Source organism: Coturnix japonica, chromosome 14, assembly GCF_001577835.2.
Source record: "Coturnix japonica isolate 7356 chromosome 14, Coturnix japonica 2.1, whole genome shotgun sequence".
Classification (NCBI taxonomy): domain Eukaryota; kingdom Metazoa; phylum Chordata; class Aves; order Galliformes; family Phasianidae; genus Coturnix; species Coturnix japonica.
This window is the reverse complement of record NC_029529.1, coordinates 4,961,438-4,979,505: the sequence shown is the minus strand read 5'-3', so window position 1 is coordinate 4,979,505 and position 18,068 is coordinate 4,961,438. Positions and strand designations below refer to the sequence as shown.

Here is an 18,068-nt window from a genome sequence, read left to right as displayed (position 1 = left end):
TGTAGAACGTGATCTGCCTTCGCTTCCACGCAGTCCTTGCTGCTTAGTAAAACATTCTATTTAACGTTAAAAACCCTCTAATATTCAGAGAGTGAAAAAACCCGTCGCTGCATCTGCTGTGCTCGAGGTGGTCATCCAAGCTGCGAAGGATTTATGAGCACAGTGATGCAGAATGAGAAGCTATGCCTTAAACAGACCATATTCCCAAATCTGGGCAGTTGATTTGTTTTCTTAATGTAAAAATATATTAAAAAATTTGTGTGTTCTTGACAGCGTTTGACAGCAGGCAGCGGCTTAGCAATATTCATAGTCTATGGTTCTGCTATAATCACGTCTTAAAAATGATTGTGGAAAACGCTGATCCTGCACCAAGCAGCGCTTGCAGCCCATTCATTCACTGGTCCTGTAAAACCCGTTTAGCTAAGGTTTATTTTGACAAAATGTGTTTGTGGCTCTACTCCATGGCTAAAAATTGCGACGTTGCAGAGACGATAAAGTGAAGTGATGCTGCTGCAGTGCGTGGGTACATTGGAACGCTGGGCTGTGGTCCCCAATAACCTCATTCCTGTCTCTCCCTGCAGGGAGGCAGAGCAAAATCCCCCTTCTCCAGCAACGTTTGGTTGCTGCCTTTGTTTTTATGTTATTTTTTTATCTCCGTTCTTTAGTGTAAAACATGGGGGAGCCTGTGTGGGTTTAAGACGTACACTTGTCTTTTGGAAATGAGCTCTTTTCCCCTTGGTAATGTTTTAATTTGAACAGGAGTCAGGAGCTAATTTTAGTCTCTTCTTCAGCACTTGCTGCTGTTGTCGTTCATCCTTTGTAGCGTGCCTGACCCAGATTTGCTCCTCGCAGCCCCACAGTGGAGCTGCTTGGCTGCAGGGAAACCACACGGGTTGGCATGCCAGTTCTTGGAGCGCTGTTACGTAGTGATGGAGAGCCCCTGCAGAACCAAAACACAGCAGGCTGAGGGCTGAATGCTCTCCTTTTCCGTCATGTCATGGAATCACAAAACAGTTTGAGTTGGAAAGGAGCTCTAAAGGCCGTCTGGTCCCACTCCCTGCACTTAGCAGGGATACCCACAACTCCATCAGTGCTCAGAGCCCCATCCAACCTGACTGTGGTTGTCTGCAGGGATGGGGCAGCACCACCTCTCTGAGCACCCTGTGCTTGTGCTTCACCACCCTTAGTATAAAGAACATCTTCCTAATATCCAGCCCACACAAGTCTTTGTTTGGCAGGGCCTTGCACCATCCTTTCCAGCTTGTACTGATAGTGGGGGTTGCCATGATCCAGGTGCAGACCTTGCACTTGGACTTATTGAACCTCATGAGGTTCTCCTGGGCCTGCTGCTCAGCCTGTCTGGTTGGCATCTCATCCCTTGAGTGTGTCCACTGCACCACACAGCTCGGTGCCATCTGCAGACTTGCTGAGAGTCCACTCAACCCCACTGTCAATGTCACTGATGTCAGTGTTGTCTCCCTTCTGGTTGTAGATGGCTTCTCACTCTCCGTGTGGATGTTGCACACTGTTTGGTCTCAGCCTTCTGTAATTGCCTTCATGGTGGAGATGCTTTAGCCACTGTGCTGGTGTTGACAAGTCTCTGAAACCCAAATTACCCAGACACGTTGTCTTTTTCCAGATAATGTCCCATAATTACGGCCTGCGGGCGTCTCTATCCACAGTCACAGCGATAAAAATGTTAATGGAAAAATGCTGTTGGTAAACAGAAGAGGAGAAGTGTGAAGTCCTTGGAGCCTGGTGCTCTAAAACAAAATCTGCCTTGTTCTGGGGGACAGATTGGGATGTGATGTAAAGACAGAAGGATAGCTGGAGAAGATGGTACCTGCAGTTTTGTTTCTAAATTAAGATATTTAGAAGATTTTTTTCTTGGTTTATTTTATATTAGGGAAAAAAAATAAAGCTGTTCTTTGCCTTATTTGGATGCCAGGCATCTCTCAAGAAAATTAGACTTATTTGGAGGAGAAGATCCTGATTGCCATGAAGGTCTGTTTTTTGGGTCTCTTTGGCCACAGGCTTCACCTTGTACTTTACAGCCTTTCTGCATATGGGTAAAGCAACACAGTAGTAGTGTTTATGGAACAGATCATATGTATAGGCTGAAGGTGGTGAGTGTATGGGATAATTGAGTCTGCTTGGAAACCTCTGTGCTCATCCATAGTCATGTACAGGAAGGCTGGACATTGCTTAGAGTCAATGGGAAAAGGTGGGACCTGTTTATTTCTATATTGCTTTTACTGAACATGTTCAGATCTGAGTCACTGAAGATGGATTGAAGTACCTAATCAGAAAGATGTGGGAAAAATATATACATATAAATATTTTATTTTCTTTACAGAAAAGGCCACAGATGGCTCTCTACAGAGCGAAGACTGGACACTCAACATGGAGATCTGTGACATTATCAACGAGACAGAAGAAGGGTATGTGCTATTTCAGCAAACTTCAAAAGGCTCGTGAGCAAAGTCACCTCACATTCAGCATGTGAGGAGGTGCAGTGAGTCTGGGGGGCAGGTGCTTGTAGCTCAAATGCAGTTTACGTGCAAATTGTTTGGTTTTCTTCCTCCTTCTACATTACAGAGAAGCCCTGTAAAGTCCAGCATATTCAATGTTATGTGTCTGCCTGGGAAGGCTGGCATGAAAAATATGTCTGCTTGGAGAGGGTATCAAGTTTGTACCTTGGGGGTTGTGGTTTCAGCAGATGCATCTCAGTGCATTACTAATTTCATCTGTTTGAACAGAGAAGCTTCTCTGATGCATTTCCTTCAGCATCAGACAAGCTGTGCTTCTTGCACTTTGCAGGAGAGCTCATAGCTGATGTTACACTGAGCCTTTTTCTGAGAGCTTGTCAGTCTTTCTAGTTTGATCAGCGTCTTGCTATTTTGGTGGCCTCAGGCGTTGCTCTGACCTTAGTATCTGTGATATCTTGTCTTTTCACATAATTCTATGTGACCCTAGTTTGGTTGTAGTCAACTTATCTAAAGATAATACAGATGCTTATGTCCATTTAGGAATGATAAAGGATTCCTGTCCCTCAGTATGGCATGTGAAAAGTGTGTGAGCTGTCTTTTTACAATGTTGTGTTTCTCCTTCAGTCCAAAGGATGCCATTCGAGCACTGAAGAAGAGACTGAATGGGAACAAAAATTACAGAGAGGTCATGCTGGCTCTAACGGTGAGTGGAGGCAGGCTGGAATGCCCCAAAAGGGCAGATCCCTTTTCTTTTGTCATTTTGTTTTTCCTGGCATTCTTTTGAATATATGCATTCTTCTCTTGAACAGTCACTACTCTGCCCTTTTCAGTTGCCTCCACACTTTCTTGAGGAGAGGTACTGGAAGCTTTGCTTAGCATTTTTCTAACTCAATTGATTTCTGCTTTTGTCTGGGCACTTAGCCATCCTAAGTACTGACAGAGGAAAGTCATAGCTCATATGAGTTCCTACCCTTTGGGACTTTACTACCCTCATCCGCTATGTCAGGCAGTTTCTCCACTCCCAAATGTGGTTATATTTGCAAGTGGGAAATATGGCACTTGCCATATTTTCAACTTCTGAAGTAGCTGGTGTACGGTTTCTCTTGTGAACAGATCTCCATAGGAGGCTGATATTAATTTATGCTGATCTGATTTCGCTCAATAAAGTGTAAATTATATTCTGTGCATCTGCTAAGGTGTGAGATAATTTGCTAGTGACCTTTCCTACTGGGGAGAGCTGGGGTTTCCTGGATAATGCAGCACTCCAAAAGCGTGGTGCTGGGCGGGCTGTGTGCCGCAGCAATCTGAGGAATGAGCAGCAATAACGAGATCGAGTTATACTGCTGTGGGTAGGTGATCTGTATGATTCTTTCACAGAGCTCTTGTTGCATCTCCCTGATGAAGCGTGACTGTACTTTCTGTCTTCATGCCATTTCCTGTGCAGGATTGTCATTTTGATAGATTACCAAGGACCAAACCATGAGATTATCCATTGCGCAGGAAAGAGCAAAATTCATCAGGAGTGAGTCCGTGTCATCAGAGCTGATGAAAGTGGCTGAAGTAGGAGAGTAATTATAGACTCCTCAGATAGGGAGTTGCAGCAGTTATTAGGCATGGCTGTAAGGAGAAGTGACGCGTTGGATTTATCTCCATGCTAATCATGTTCTTCAGAGAAAAATCAACAGCTGTTCTTCCATGGCAGTTGAATGGCAAGTGGAAGGTGCCTCTAGCTAGGTTGCAGGGGGAAAATGTGTCAAAGTATAACCTGCCAGAGCATTCACAGGGGAGTGTTTTGAATGAGTGAAGATCATTCACCTGAATTCCCAACCCAAAAACATGATTTGTAGCTCGGAGCAACTGGGTCCAGCTGTGTCCCAGCGACATAGAAAATGCTGGAGTGCTACAGCGAGATAGTATCTCACAGTGACAGGATGTCCTCTTCCTAACCTGCTCTGGATGTGATGCTCTGTATTTAGTTGCTCAGCTGTGCAAGTTGGAAAGTTCTGCTTTAGAGAGAAAGAAACTTTATATTTCTTTCCCTTGAAAATAGGCAAAAGTGAATTGCAGAAGTGCCCAGTGTGTTAATGATAGGTAAGGTGCTTCAGAGTGTGTGTGTAGGAAGGAAGCTTTCTGACCATATTGGGGGAAAAAATGAAGAACTGAGCATGTAAGAATATAAAATCTTAGAATCTTTTCTTCCATCTCTCTCTCCTATTTTGTTTAAAAAATAAAGCAGAAACCAACCACACAGCTGCTGTGTGTGATCAAGCTTTGCTCCAACAACAAATGTGTTTTATGTGTGTGTAGGTGTTGGAGACCTGTGTGAAGAACTGTGGCCATCGCTTTCACGTCTTAGTGGCAAACCGTGACTTCATAGATGGTGTTCTGGTGAAAATCATCTCACCCAAGAATAATCCCCCCACCATTGTGCAGGATAAAGTACTCGCACTGATTCAGGTACACAGCTTGTCTGTGCTTCCGTATGTTGCTGCCTGAAATAAGGACTGTCTGCTGCAGTGCTACGCATCGCTGAACATGCTGTCATCATTAAAAAATGTGGCAAGTTTTTTATATGTAAAAACAAACAATATATCCAGATTGGCAGGGAGGAGCAGACGTGCACATGCAGAGGAATTGTATCCAGGGAGAAAAGTCTGGATTCTTGTTGGAGAGATAACTCTCTACTCTGAAACAAGAGGGCTTAAAGATAAGTGGGTTGCTTTGCAATTTTACAGTCAAATTTAGAAGCTGCAGACCTGCTTCTGTGATGGGCTTGTCATTAGAGGCCAGGGTATTTTAGAGCTTTTGCTGCCATTTGAAGAACACTTAACCTTCCTATGTCTGTTTCCCTGAATGAAGCCATTTCCCTCCTTCACAAAGTATTCTGAATTCCTTTTAAAGATGGATGGTTCAGGAGATAAATGGTTTTGTTGTCCCTTTTCTGGTTGTTCTGCAGTGAAAGTGCACTGTCAGTTCAGATATTGGCCTGTCTGCCACTTTTCCTTCTGTGCAGCTTAACAATAAACAGCTGTGTTAATTCCACAAACCATTAGCAACACGAGGAAACGCTGGTGCCTGGCTGGAGGAAATTTCACAATTATAGGCAGCTTTATCACTAAGCTCCTACAGGCAACTGCAGATACCAGAGACTAAGAGACACTGCGTATTCAAAATGATATAAACCTGCTGCAGTGTTTCTTTTGGGATGCTATTTACAAACACATAACGTAATTTTCCAAATATACTTCTGATTTCTGTGACGAAACATGGAGTTGAATTCCTACTGTGTATTTGTTGTATTTGTTATTTGGATACACAGACAGGACATTGTTAGAGAATGACAATATAAATAAGTGATTTCCAAAAAGGAAATAGGCTGGGTGGGGAGACAAGGTGGGTGTTTCACTGGGGTACATAGAGTCCCTCTATTTCTGGTCTCTGACCTGAGCTCTGGGTGTCTGCTTGGGTGGAGAGCTGGTGGGTTGTGGGGCAGTGATGTTAAACAGCCCAGGAGAAACTGTGTGTGTGTTCCCCTGCTGCTTCATTTCCTACAGTGTCTTAGGGGATGTTGATTACTTTGAGTCCTGGGCTTATGTGGCTTTTGATATAGAGAGCCTGGGAATTACGGATGTTGCCTGTCAGTGGGTTCTGTTAGTGTTGCTGTAGGTGGGGCTGGTAGGGCACTCTGTGTTCCAGATTGCCTGATGAGTTCAGGGAAGTGCATGCTCTCTTCTTGTCTGCCCTATGGATGTTGCACCCAGGGCATCCTGCATGTCATAACCACTTTGTTATGCTCAGACTTTGCTCTTTTGAGCTTTCTGTAGTGCCAGGGGTGCTGATCTCAGCTCTGCTCTGCAAACATTACATTTATCCCTTTCTGTAGGCCTTTTACTGTTCGATATCAGAGAATTAGTAAGAACAGAAATGTGAGGATTAATAGCAGACTTGGAAGCATGAAAATAAAGCTGTACAAACAGCATATGTCTTCAGCCATATAGCTCTTGTACTCCTGGGCCTTCCCACAGCATCAGCAGATAAAGCTGCCATGCAATTCCTTATCTAGAGACTTGACTGTTCTGAGACATTGGGCATCTCGTGTCTCAGTTTCTCAACCTATTTCTCAGTGTACATGAATTAGCATATATTAGCAACTGCTTATCCTTCCTTATCCCTATAGAAGACCTTGGAACTATTCTTCCTGCTGGTCACCAAAGGTGAAGCTTAGGGAGACTTTTAGCAGTACGGCATATTCTTTTGAGGGAACATGTGTTAAAAAGTGCCATACTGGAAAATATGCCTTGTGATAGTCACTGATTTGGGGCTGGATTTGCAATAGTATTTTATTCACCTGTTTGAGCATGGTGAGGTGCCAAGTGGGACTTGCACAGCAGCATCCCAAAATATATCCTTCGATTGTGTGGCCCAAAGTCTTTGCAGATCTGAATTCAATCTCACCCCTGTCATACGCTTCTTTGGACAATGGACAAGTCTCCTGAGCTCTCTGTTCAGCTCCTTATCTGTAACACAGAGCTAATGTTCCTTCTGCCTGGCTGAATGGTAAGCTGTCTAGAGCAGGGATTGTCTAACAACATGTGCAGACAGTGCTTAGGACAACAGTGCCCAGTCCTTCGTGTGACCTCTACGAGACGTGCTGCTGCAGATAACGGTCCCAGTGCGGGCAGCTGAAGAGTACAAATGAAAGTGTCTCGTTTCTCCAGGGAAGAGCTGCAGAAGAGAGAATGCATAAGAAAGGCAGAGTGCAGATAAGTGAGCTTGCTGTCGTTATTGCTCTCCAAAAGATCCATAGGAAGCCAGTGGAATAGGGATGCATTAGTCCATGCTCCTGGGCAAACCAGTACTAAGAAATGCTGGGGACTTTTGCTTCTAAGTTTCTTCTGAGTGATTATTTAATAGAGCATCCCTTGCTGAACATTTTTCACTCCTACTTGCACAGAGTGGAAATGGGAAACGCCATTATGTAGAAGCATCATTCAGATGACTTGTTATGTAAATTGAAAATGCAAAGGCAGTGCAAGGGTAGAGTTACTTGTGCAGTAAATGTCTCTGTGATAATCAGGGACGGTTTCAAAGGTCACTCCCAAGGAAGCAGAATGGCTTGTTGCAATTGGAGCTGGTTTCCATGGCTCAGTAGGACTGCTAGGACTTTCACTTCACCAGAGGAGTAGATGCAGTTAATTTACTCTAACCAGGAAGCAAATCCGAAACTGCTAGCTTGCAAGTGATAATGGATTGTCTCCTGAGTGTGTATTGTAGGAGATGCTTTCTTAGAATTGAACAGAGTAGGAATACAAGTTAAATATTATTTCTTATCTTGTTTTTTACCTTCGATTTCTCCCCTCTCTGATACAAAAAGTGGTTAAAAATAGGTTTTAAAATAAAAATAAGTGAGGAACTAGTATAAAAATGATGACTGAATTAAGGTCAGAGCCCACACATGTCTCGCAGCAGTTCTGGAGCCGGCATTCTGCATCACATATATGGGGGCTCAGGGGAATGCTTCATTTTTAAGTGAGTCACGATATTGCAATTTTTCCTTCTCCTAAATTGTTAATATGTGGCAAATTTCCAGCAAAAGTGAAAGCAGGGAGAAGTCTTTCAAGGTACTGTGTTCCTAAAGCTTTGTGAGGGCAGGAGGCTGGCTGGCAAGGAGTAATACTGCGTACAGTGAAGGAAAAGCACAAATGTGAATTGAAGACAGAGGAGAATTCAAGCAGGAGAGATATTATGAGTGTTCTGGCTGTGAGAAATTCTCCCTTTAAACTCGTTCTTTCTGGCACACTGGGCTGTCTCAGTGCTGGATATGCTCTGTAAGAATACAGGCTTCGTTAGTTCTGCTGCTCGTGGGACTGCATGTTTCATGATACACGAACCTCAGAAACAGCCCTTGTTATTTAAGTTTGGTCTAAAAAAAATGCTGAAGAAAGCTTGACAGCTGTTTTTCCTTCTGCCATAAATGAGGATGTTTCACAATGTTAATTACCTGAGATGATTATGTGACTCCATGAATTCTGCTTAGACTGATTTAATCTTTTTTATGTTTTTAATTTTCTGGTGGGTCACTGACCACAGGACATGAAGAAAAGATCAGCCTACAGTCAGTGCTAAGGAGAGGAGACTGGAAGGAGCTTTCATTTGCATTTACAGACTGATGATGACAGGGGTTATACAGAGCTACTGTGCACTGGGTTGCTATGATGTACTCATATAAAGTGTGTATATGGCTGTCTTAGTAACATTTACGGGATCTTTTAACCAAGTCTAATGGCTACAGCTTCCCTTTGAGGCTGAAATGTGCATAAGCTTTTGTGGTTAGTATCTGAGGTCATGATGGAGAAGGAACTTTGTTGGGAATGTCAGTGGTTAATCCCTCCTGTTTTCCAGGCCTGGGCTGATGCCTTTCGAAGTAGCCCTGATTTAACTGGAGTAGTGCACATTTATGAAGAACTTAAGAGGAAAGGCATAGAGTTTCCCATGGCAGATCTCGATGCTTTATCTCCAATACACACACCACAGAGGGTAAGCTGCAGTGTTGCAATGCTGGGGTTGTTTTCCACAGTTGGGTAACTACTCTTCTTTCTGCTCCCATCTCTCTGTACTTGGCTTATTTTCTCACTCTTGGAAGGGGCATGTAGCAGAAGCATAATGCAGCTGCATTGTGACAGGCTGGTAAGTTAGTGCAATCTCCTTCATTGAGTCAAACATCAGTCTGAGAGGAGTTTGGAGGTTTGTACACTTGTCTCATACCACAAAACCACCACGTAAATGCTTCTAGTTCTCAGAGAGAGACCTTAAGTATATGAGATTGCTTCATTTTCTCAACATTATACTTGTTTCTCTTGGTAATAGGCCTGAACCAAAGCCTGCCTATCTTTTAAAGGCAAACAGATTCTGAATCTCCCTCTGGTCCCATGGTAACGTTGAGGTCTTTATACCTTTGAAAACTTATGTCTGTGAACTTGACAAAAACTACTGCTAGGAAGGAACTTAATGATCACAGGTGTTCTGATTATTCACTGTGAAAAGTTAATGAGTCTTTGAAGTGGTAAATGCAAATGATCAGAACTGAAGGATTACAATCCTTGTGTCAAGATCAATTAAATCCAGTACCTATTTATCACATCATCTCTTGTAAGCCTACAGTTTAGTTCCTAGTTTAAAGTTATTTATAATTATTTATCTTTGGCTCTTATTTTTATGTTGCTTTTCACTTCTCATGATAAATAGACTTAAGTACACGTGGCCTGGGTCAAAAAACATGGGTGTGTGTTTTGGTTGTAGCTGTCTGCTTATGGGCTGGCCTGCCAGTCTGTTCTCGTAACTGCACTGACCTTTTCCACAAGGTACAATTATGTTCTATATTTGAGCCTATCTGGCCTGAGGTTGCTGACAAAGCAAGTGCTGTCACCATTCAGTTTTTGAACTACTGTCTTTCTGATGTGGCAGAGTGTTCCTGAAGTTGATCCTGCAGCAAATATGCACAATTCACAGTCTCAGCAAAGGATGAGCACCAGTTCTTACTCTTCACCTTCTCCAACTGCATATTCTCCTCAGGCTCCAGCTTTGAATGTGACTGGCCCCATCACTGCCAATTCTGAACAGGTATTGGGATGATTATTCTTTTGAGTGAGACTCAGCAAATCAAATTAGAAACCAATTTGCAAAGGAACTTTCATTTTTCACTCTTCTAACATTGATTGCCTCGTAGGTCTGGTTCTACTTAGGAATCTTTCTTCCTATTGTACTGCAAAAGCTAGGGTTTAGATTTGTATGTGAGGCCTCCTAATGACAGCAGTTATGAAATCTCGCAGTCTGATGCACCAGTCCACTCAGCAGTGGTGCTCTAGGTAAGCAGTTTTTCCACTAGCCACACTCCTTTAGAGGCACGAAATGCCTTGCAGATGCAGTAAGTCTTTCTAACAAGGACTTAAGCCTGCATCCCTCAGGATACCCTAATATAATATCATCCTTTCTCTGTGCTAAGAAAAAAAATACTTAGCAGCCAAAGATCCTGCTCAAAAAGTGTATATCCTTCCTCACATTTGAGCAAGAAACACAAGGTACATGGCAACCAAGATCTGGTTTTAGCCACTGTTTTCAATTGCTTCCCTTCTATACAAGCATAGCACATCTGTCTGTGTTGTGATATTACAGAGTTTGTTTCTTTTTTCTGTTGCTACTTCTAACATTTTCTCCTGGGTGAAACTTTGCCTTTTTCCCTCACTAGAATATACTGAGCCTCAGATATCAAGTCACAGAGAATCAGAGGTATCACTAAAGTCAGTTAAACCCACGAGGTTCTGCAGTACTTTGCTGTCTTTTTACCCTAACATAGATTGCCCGGCTGCGCAGTGAACTGGATATTGTTCGTGGGAATACCAAAGTGATGTCTGAAATGCTGACAGAAATGGTTCCTGGACAAGAGGATTCTTCAGACCTTGAGTTACTCCAGGTAACGCTTTGCTAGCAAGTACAATTCTGATATTTTCTGTGCTTGAGGGTGGTTGTAGGTTTGTTTGTTGGTTTTTTTTTGGGTGGGATGTTTGTTGTTGTTGTTCCCTTCAGTGCTGTGGCTTGCTTGGTTTATGTAATGAATGTGGGCTGTACTTGACTCCAGCTAGTCTCATCTCTCGATGCTTTTCATCTGATAAAGCTTCTTGTGATGAGGGTTACCTAACTTCTGTTGAAACCCATTCCACTGCTTTCTTGTGCACGTTGCTAGTTGCTTTTTTTCCTAATGTTGAATATATAGTCTTCCTTACCATAACACACCTTAGAGCTGCCATTGGCTCGTTAAGTAATGAGCATTTCTCCTTCTTTCAAGTCCTCTACAGTCAAGTGTGCAGTAGGAAAACATTCCTGGCGTTACAGGAAAAAAAACATTCCTTGTTTCCAGATGGACAACGAATTGCCAAGGGTCTGTGCGTTCTCTGCCACTTGAAATAAATGAGCTTCTTTCTAGCAGATGTGCTGTAGGCTCTCCTGAAGGCAGTGGCTTAAGGCAGGAGCTGAGGTGAAGTTTCACGCTGTCCACAGGGCCTGACGGGATAATCAGAAGAGTTTTATTTCCTGGGAAATCTCAATCCAGTGTTGTGCTTGTTATTTTGAAAGGAAAAAAAACCAATATGTTGAGCTCACAGGTCAGGCTTCAGAGCTACTTCTCCAGGCCTTTGGTAGCGAGGTTCCCTTGACTAAGAAAGTTAATATGAACTAGATGCAAAAAGATGAGGAATACAGTGACCTTGCATCCAGCCACTGCCCTCCCCATGGTACGTGCCTTTTCATAGCTTCAGAAATAGGCTGCTGTTCTGATCCTCCAGCAGGGAGGATGGGCTCCCACAATAGTACATTTGGAGGAAGGCAGGGAATTGCTCTCTGTGATGCATCAGAGTTTGAAATCAATCCAAGAACTGGTCTCTCCCATGCAGCTGTACTGTGTGTTTGTCTCAGAGCCATCATGGCAGCTGACAAGAGGCTTTGTGATAAAGAGCCTTTCATTTACTGCCCATTTGGGTTGGACAGCTCAAAGCAAAAGAAGCTTCCAGGAAACCATGACAGACCAAAACAACGTTGAACGGTTTGCTTACATTCAGAAACAACTACCAACATCTTGACAGCATAACCTTACAGCATAGCTTTAAGGTTAAAGATCTTGATCATAAAATGGAACGATGGCAGCGATTCTCTATTCCAACTGGTTCCCTTCAACTGCTGGATCCTAAATCTGAATCACAGAGCTGGTGAGAACCTGTTTTTGATGACAAAGGATGGATGGTCTTTTGAAAGCCTTGAGCTGGGTGCTGCATGTGAGAACTCCTTGCTTTGAGGTTTATATAGCCATCCTCCTTAAATAATTCCTGACATTTTCTCCAACAATCAAATGTAAACAGCTTGCTAGAGAGCCTGCTCTGAGCAGAATAGATAGGTACTGTCAGCCCTCTCAGAAAGGCAGCAAACAAACCTCTGAAATGTCACAATCTGCTTCTAAAGTGATGGGATCAAAACTGACATTGGAGAACACATTCCTCAAGCTGTTAAGGCAGCTGGATTGCACTAGGTGAAATTTATCCAGAGCTTAGGATGTCAGACCATGCAAGGAAAACAAACGCATTTTTGCTTTCATCCCAAAGGTTGTGTACTAACAAGTCATCCTTGTTTAGTGCTAAATTTTTGTTCTGAGTTGGAGCTGGGGGGTGGAAGATGATGGAAGGACATGCTTTAGTTGAAATGTCAGCGCCCATTGAAGTAAAACCATGGGTCTAATGAGTGGTGCCATGCCATATGTCACGTTTCTTCCTGTAGTTCCTCCTCAGCATACCAGCTTTGACCTTTGGTCTCGAGGCCTTTCAGACCAACAGCAGTGAAAAAAAAATATCTATAAATATATATATATTTTAAATTTACTTGGTAATTGGTGATCAAAGAGATGTCCTGGAAGCATGAGAATCCCTTTAGGCAAACTCAAATCCATTTGCCCTAGATTTTTTGTTTGGTTGGTTTTTAATTTGTTCACTGCCTTTTTGCAATCTCTTGTCTCACCTGATGGGAGCATTTCTGTGTGTAGTTCAGTACTGACTGGGGGGGGATGCTCATCCTTTCATGCTCCTACTTCTTGTATGTTCATCCTCATCCATTCCATACATGGCAAGCTCTGTATCCCCTACCTGTGTCTTCCTGCCCTGATGAACTTTCTCTACTTCTTCCACCACATGCATCTTCTAGTTGTTGTGAATGGTATTGTCAAGGGGAGCAGACACAGAGTTTTCAGTGAAAACTCATCTGGAAAGCTCTTGTATTAGCATATTTTGTTCTTAAAGAAGATCGCTAAAATACAGATATTTATTTTCTGAAGTGCTCAGAGTTAAAGAAGAATCAGGATGTTGAATTGTAAATAGGCTCTCAAAGTTCTGTGCCATCGCCTCTTGAAGGGCATGTTTGATTAGATGTGCTTTTGGGTGACATTTAATCATGCAAAGATAGACTTGTCTTAGTATTTCTCAGCTGTGGGATATGTTTGGCTGTGAACAGAGCTCAACAAAACCTATTTATTGCTGGCTGCTTATCAGAATATATATGCACAATGCATTCCTCATAGGAGTTGAACCGAACCTGTAGAGCCATGCAGCAGAGAATTGTGGAGCTTATCTCACGAGTGTCCAACGAAGAAGTCACAGAGGAGCTGCTGCATGTGAACGATGATTTAAATAATGTCTTCCTCAGATATGAAAGGTGAGACACCTTTTTCCATCTACTGTTTCTATTCATTCTGGGTTTTCACCTGCAGGTCAGTTGATGAAGGTGGCTGTCTGGTCCAGTGGGCCAGCATAACAGAACGTAGAAAACCAAAGCACAGGAAGCACTTTCTATCTTTCTGTTGTCTTTTTTTATAATATTCCCATGTAAGTTGTTTCTTTATTATTATGTTGTTTGTTTGGTTGGTTTTTGTCCTTGTAATTGGATTTTTGTAGAGAATATCTGTACAATGCAGGACAGTGTGGTGCAACACTCTTTGAACCAGCAGAGACTTGAGTCTTTAAGTTCCTACCGTGTGTTGCTGTATGAATGTAGGAACCAGGGAATGAGAACAGCACAGCCCCAGCTGCCAGTTCCAATTCCTAACATAGGCTCTGCAGAAATGCCTGTGCTGCTTCCTGGCTTGGGGAGGCTCCCGACAGCTCTCTGTCTTCTGATCTCTGAGCTCTCTGCTTCCAGTTCTGGTGCGAGGGGAGCTGCCTGATGTGCACGAAGCCTTCATGCATGGAAGGGTTTTGTTTTTTTTAAATAATGCTTAACATCTTGAAAAGGCCTGGCATGCACAGAACGGAGGGTTTGAAGAGTCGACGTTCAGGCATCATCCCCAGGGGCGGGACGTGGGTCACAGGACTTTCAGCACGTCAGACAAAGGCGCTGTCAGCCACATCTGCTGCAGGAGTGACACGTGATACGACAGTCTTGGGAAAGTTTAATCTTCCCCTTAATGACAGGCCTGGGGAGCGATGCACTAAAGAGCACCCTTTGTTCCTTGTTCCTAGCACAAGGCTTTGTTTCTCAAGCCTTTAAAAATAAATTAGACTCTAGATCTGTGAATCTGTGCTGTCACAGCAGAGGCTGGAAAGAAGACTCAGTGGCCTCAATTTTGCCTTTGATTTAGCCCTTCACAGGAGATTGGGGCAAACTTTGAAACGAACGCTGACTTTCTGTGTGAAATGGTACGTGTTTCATGCGTGAGCGTGATCCAACATGGGGCAGAGAGTAATAATCACTAAGGCTCGGTTTGGTTACCCTGAATATGTTTTTTTTCTGTGTTAACTCCATCTGCAGCTTTGCTGATTGTAGCTGATGTATTTGTAACCATTATATGCTGGAAGGTGAGCTGAGCAGTGCTGGCAAGCTATTTATGGTAGAATAGCTGCGGTGGTCTGAGTGCTTCAATAAATTCCAATTCTCTGTTGTTCCAAAAGCTCCACATTCATCACGTTGATTTCTCTTATGGGTCTGAAGCTCTTTCAGTGATTCTAGCAGGAGCTCTGGCCGTCGCTGTGGAGCTTTGGATGTAAAAGAACGTGTGTGGTACGTCAGCCTGCTGGTGAGAAATGGGAGGTGGGAGGTGTCCCAGGTTTCCAGCTCAGGGAACTGGATTTCCAGCAACACCAGACACCCACGGTTTCCTAAAATTGAAATTTGGGCCTGAATTTGTTTTTCTTGCCTTTTAGATGTATGTTTTCCTCTGTTACTTTGAAAATGTTTTAGTTTGCTTGCAGTTCTTCATTGTATTTTTGTTCAGCTGAGAGAAAACCCACAGTATCTTTATTTTTTACTGAATAGGGAGGTCACGTTACTACTTTTGAATGAGGAAAAGCTCTGATCTTCGGAAAAACAACAATAAGGAAGGCTGTGAGGAAGTAGTTCCCTCTGCTTTTTGAGTTCATGCACGTTGAGTTTGTATTCGAGGTCCCAGGTGTACATCTGGGTGGGGAAGAGTAGAGAAGGAACCAGGTCTTGGCTGGCCTAAGAAATGTGAGGGTTTTTATCTAACCTCATTACTGTTCATTCTCGGATAGCACCAACCTATTTGAGGATAGATTCTGATGATCTTTGAGCTGACCCAGTATGCGTTAAGGAATGATTTTGTTAAGCATTGTTTCTTTTGGTGCGTGCTGCCTGAGGTGGAGCTGTGCTAGCATGTGTATTGCTTCTAATTTACATGTAGTGCAGCAAGAGGGAGCTGTTAAGTGGGAGTAAGAGTCACTGCGGTGCTCAGCTTATTTAGCTGGGAGCATCAATCTTACTGCAGTTGCTTCTGTCCCTTGGCTAACAGAGCAGTCTATCAAGAAGCACTTAATGGAAACAAAACAAAAGACAAAATCCTGCGGTGTTTTTCAGGCCTGTGTGTGCTGCAAGATCAGATTAGGCAACTTAATATCCACATTGCCAACAATGCGACTTCTGTAACTATCCTCCCTTTGTCCTAGCTTGGAGTTAAATCTGCTGAGGATCTCTCTTGAACCAATGAAAGCTGCGTTCGTTATCCAGCCTGCCATGACTTCGTTATAAACTTGCATTTTTCATTGTTTATTGGTGACTTTAATGGTCCCTTTTGATTTATTATTTTTATTTTTAAACAGATTTGAACGATACCGATCAGGACGTTCCACACAAAGTGCCAGCAACGGAGTAAGTATCTAACTCCATGTATTGTATTAGTAGCTACACCACACTAGCTATATTGGATCAGATAAAACCAGACCAGCCCTGTGTCCTGCCTGTGGTGGTTAATGGTGGATACAGGGAAAAGAGTATAAGAACGTGGCAGACTTCTAGCTCAGGAAGTCAGTGCTCCAAAACATCTCTGTGTTTACAGTTCTTGATGGATTTTCTTTCCTCTATTGACTTTTGTGATTGCTTTTGAGTCTGTGCAGGCTTCTGACGTTCACAGTGATCTGGCGCAAAAAGATGTGGAAGACACAGACAAATGAGATAAATCTGAAGAGATATAGATGACCTCCAGGACAGTTCCCTGCTGCCCTGAGCAGTCAGACTGATCTTTTTTTTACTGGCTGACCATTTCTTTTCTACATTAATCTCTTTAGTATCCAAGGGAGTGTAGTCCATTTGGCAGTATGGAAGGAAAGGTCTTTTTAGGAAGCAGATGTAGTTTTTTGGTGTTTAATGTTGTACTGCAGGGGGAAAAAAAAGTCTCTAGCATTTGTAACTTGCTTTTTTATGTTTTTATGTCTCAACAGGTTCTGAATGAGGTGACAGAAGATAACTTAATAGATTTGGGTCCTGGTTCTCCAGCTGTAGTGAGCCCAATGGTCGGAAACTCAGCACCATCGTCATCACTTTCTTCACAGCTTGCAGGGCTTGGTGAGTGCCTGGTTCAATAGTGCTGATGAACATGAGGCTGCAGTGCATGGACTTGCTCAAACCTGTCCAGTCTGTGGGTCTTGAAGAGCATGCAGGAACAGCTAGGCAGATCTTGAGTGTAGGAACAAGTCTGAGCTATTGCTGAGGTCCCTGAACTGACCAGAACATCTGATGGAAGCTCTTCCTGTATCTGGCTGTTGGGATTTACAAGGAGACATCTTTTTCACTCTGCACCCTTTGACTCACCTCTACTTTTGCTGTATAACCTTAGGAAGTTTTGGTTGTGTGGCTTCCATGTTTAGGAAGGCTTTCTCGTTTCCCTGCCCTATAGTGATTTGTAATTGGGTATCAGCCTGGCACAGAAGGAAGGGGCTTATTAACCAAAAGGGAGCATGAAGGAAAAGAGACAGATCCAAGTTTTTAGTCCTGGTAAAACTTGTACTATTATTCTTGCTAAGGTTTAGCACTCTATGGGATGAATCCAGTGAGTATTCTGAACTGTTCTCCTGCAAATAATATTTGAATTCTTTGAATGAAAGATCCTATGAAACCGATGGATAATTTACATTAAACCAAACCAAAAATTGCTGATGTGATCGCTTGATTTGACTGGAGGTTCTTTGCCTCTTTCAACACCATGCTGCTATCAGATCACCTAGTCTGAAACTGTGGGTTTCACAGTCAGTAGCTGAGAGACAACATTCTATCCCTGTCCCACATTTTGAACTGCGCCACTGAATGAGAAGTATCTCAGGGTGAGACTGGCAGCAGGTGCACACCTATTGCCAGATGCTGACTTCCTGGTCAGGAATTGCTATGATGTGATGTTTCTAGGAGTAATAAAACAATCTCTCCATTTCTCCTTTCAGAAATGCATGATGGGCAGCCTCCAGCTCCTGGGCAGCATTATGCTCAGTGCTATAGCTGTTAACTAGATGATGTTTATAGCTGTGCTGTTAATAACTTCCTCTACAGCCTATGCAGTCACGGCAGTGCTGCTTGCATGTGGAATACTGTTTCATTGATCTGCTTCTTTTGCAGACTTGGGTACAAACAGTGTCAGTGGCACACTGAGCTCCCTACAGCACTGTAACCCTCGTGATGATTTCGACATGTTTGCACAGACAAGAGGCAGTTCCTTGGCTGAGCAGCGAAAGAAGTATGTTGGAGTTTATCTTTAGTGTTGTTTGATTC

The 18,068-nt window shown here is 43.1% G+C and overlaps 1 protein-coding gene across 4 annotated transcripts in view; it reads left to right on the top strand.

Moving 5' to 3' along the window:
* TOM1L2 (target of myb1 like 2 membrane trafficking protein) overlaps positions 1-18,068 on the top strand; it is a 49,757-nt gene that overhangs the window by 13,967 nt on the left and 17,722 nt on the right. For all 4 annotated transcript variants that reach the window (XM_015876851.2, XM_015876848.2, XM_015876847.2 and 1 more), the window contains exons 2-11: positions 2,357-2,441; positions 3,114-3,192; positions 4,797-4,946; positions 8,892-9,026; positions 9,954-10,109; positions 10,843-10,959; positions 13,603-13,736; positions 16,133-16,181; positions 16,751-16,874; positions 17,916-18,033. In XM_015876851.2, coding sequence (XP_015732337.1) covers positions 2,357-2,441; positions 3,114-3,192; positions 4,797-4,946; positions 8,892-9,026; positions 9,954-10,109; positions 10,843-10,959; positions 13,603-13,736; positions 16,133-16,181; positions 16,751-16,874; positions 17,916-18,033 — 1,147 coding nt within the window. The remainder of the gene's footprint in view (positions 1-2,356; positions 2,442-3,113; positions 3,193-4,796; positions 4,947-8,891; positions 9,027-9,953; positions 10,110-10,842; positions 10,960-13,602; positions 13,737-16,132; positions 16,182-16,750; positions 16,875-17,915; positions 18,034-18,068) is intronic.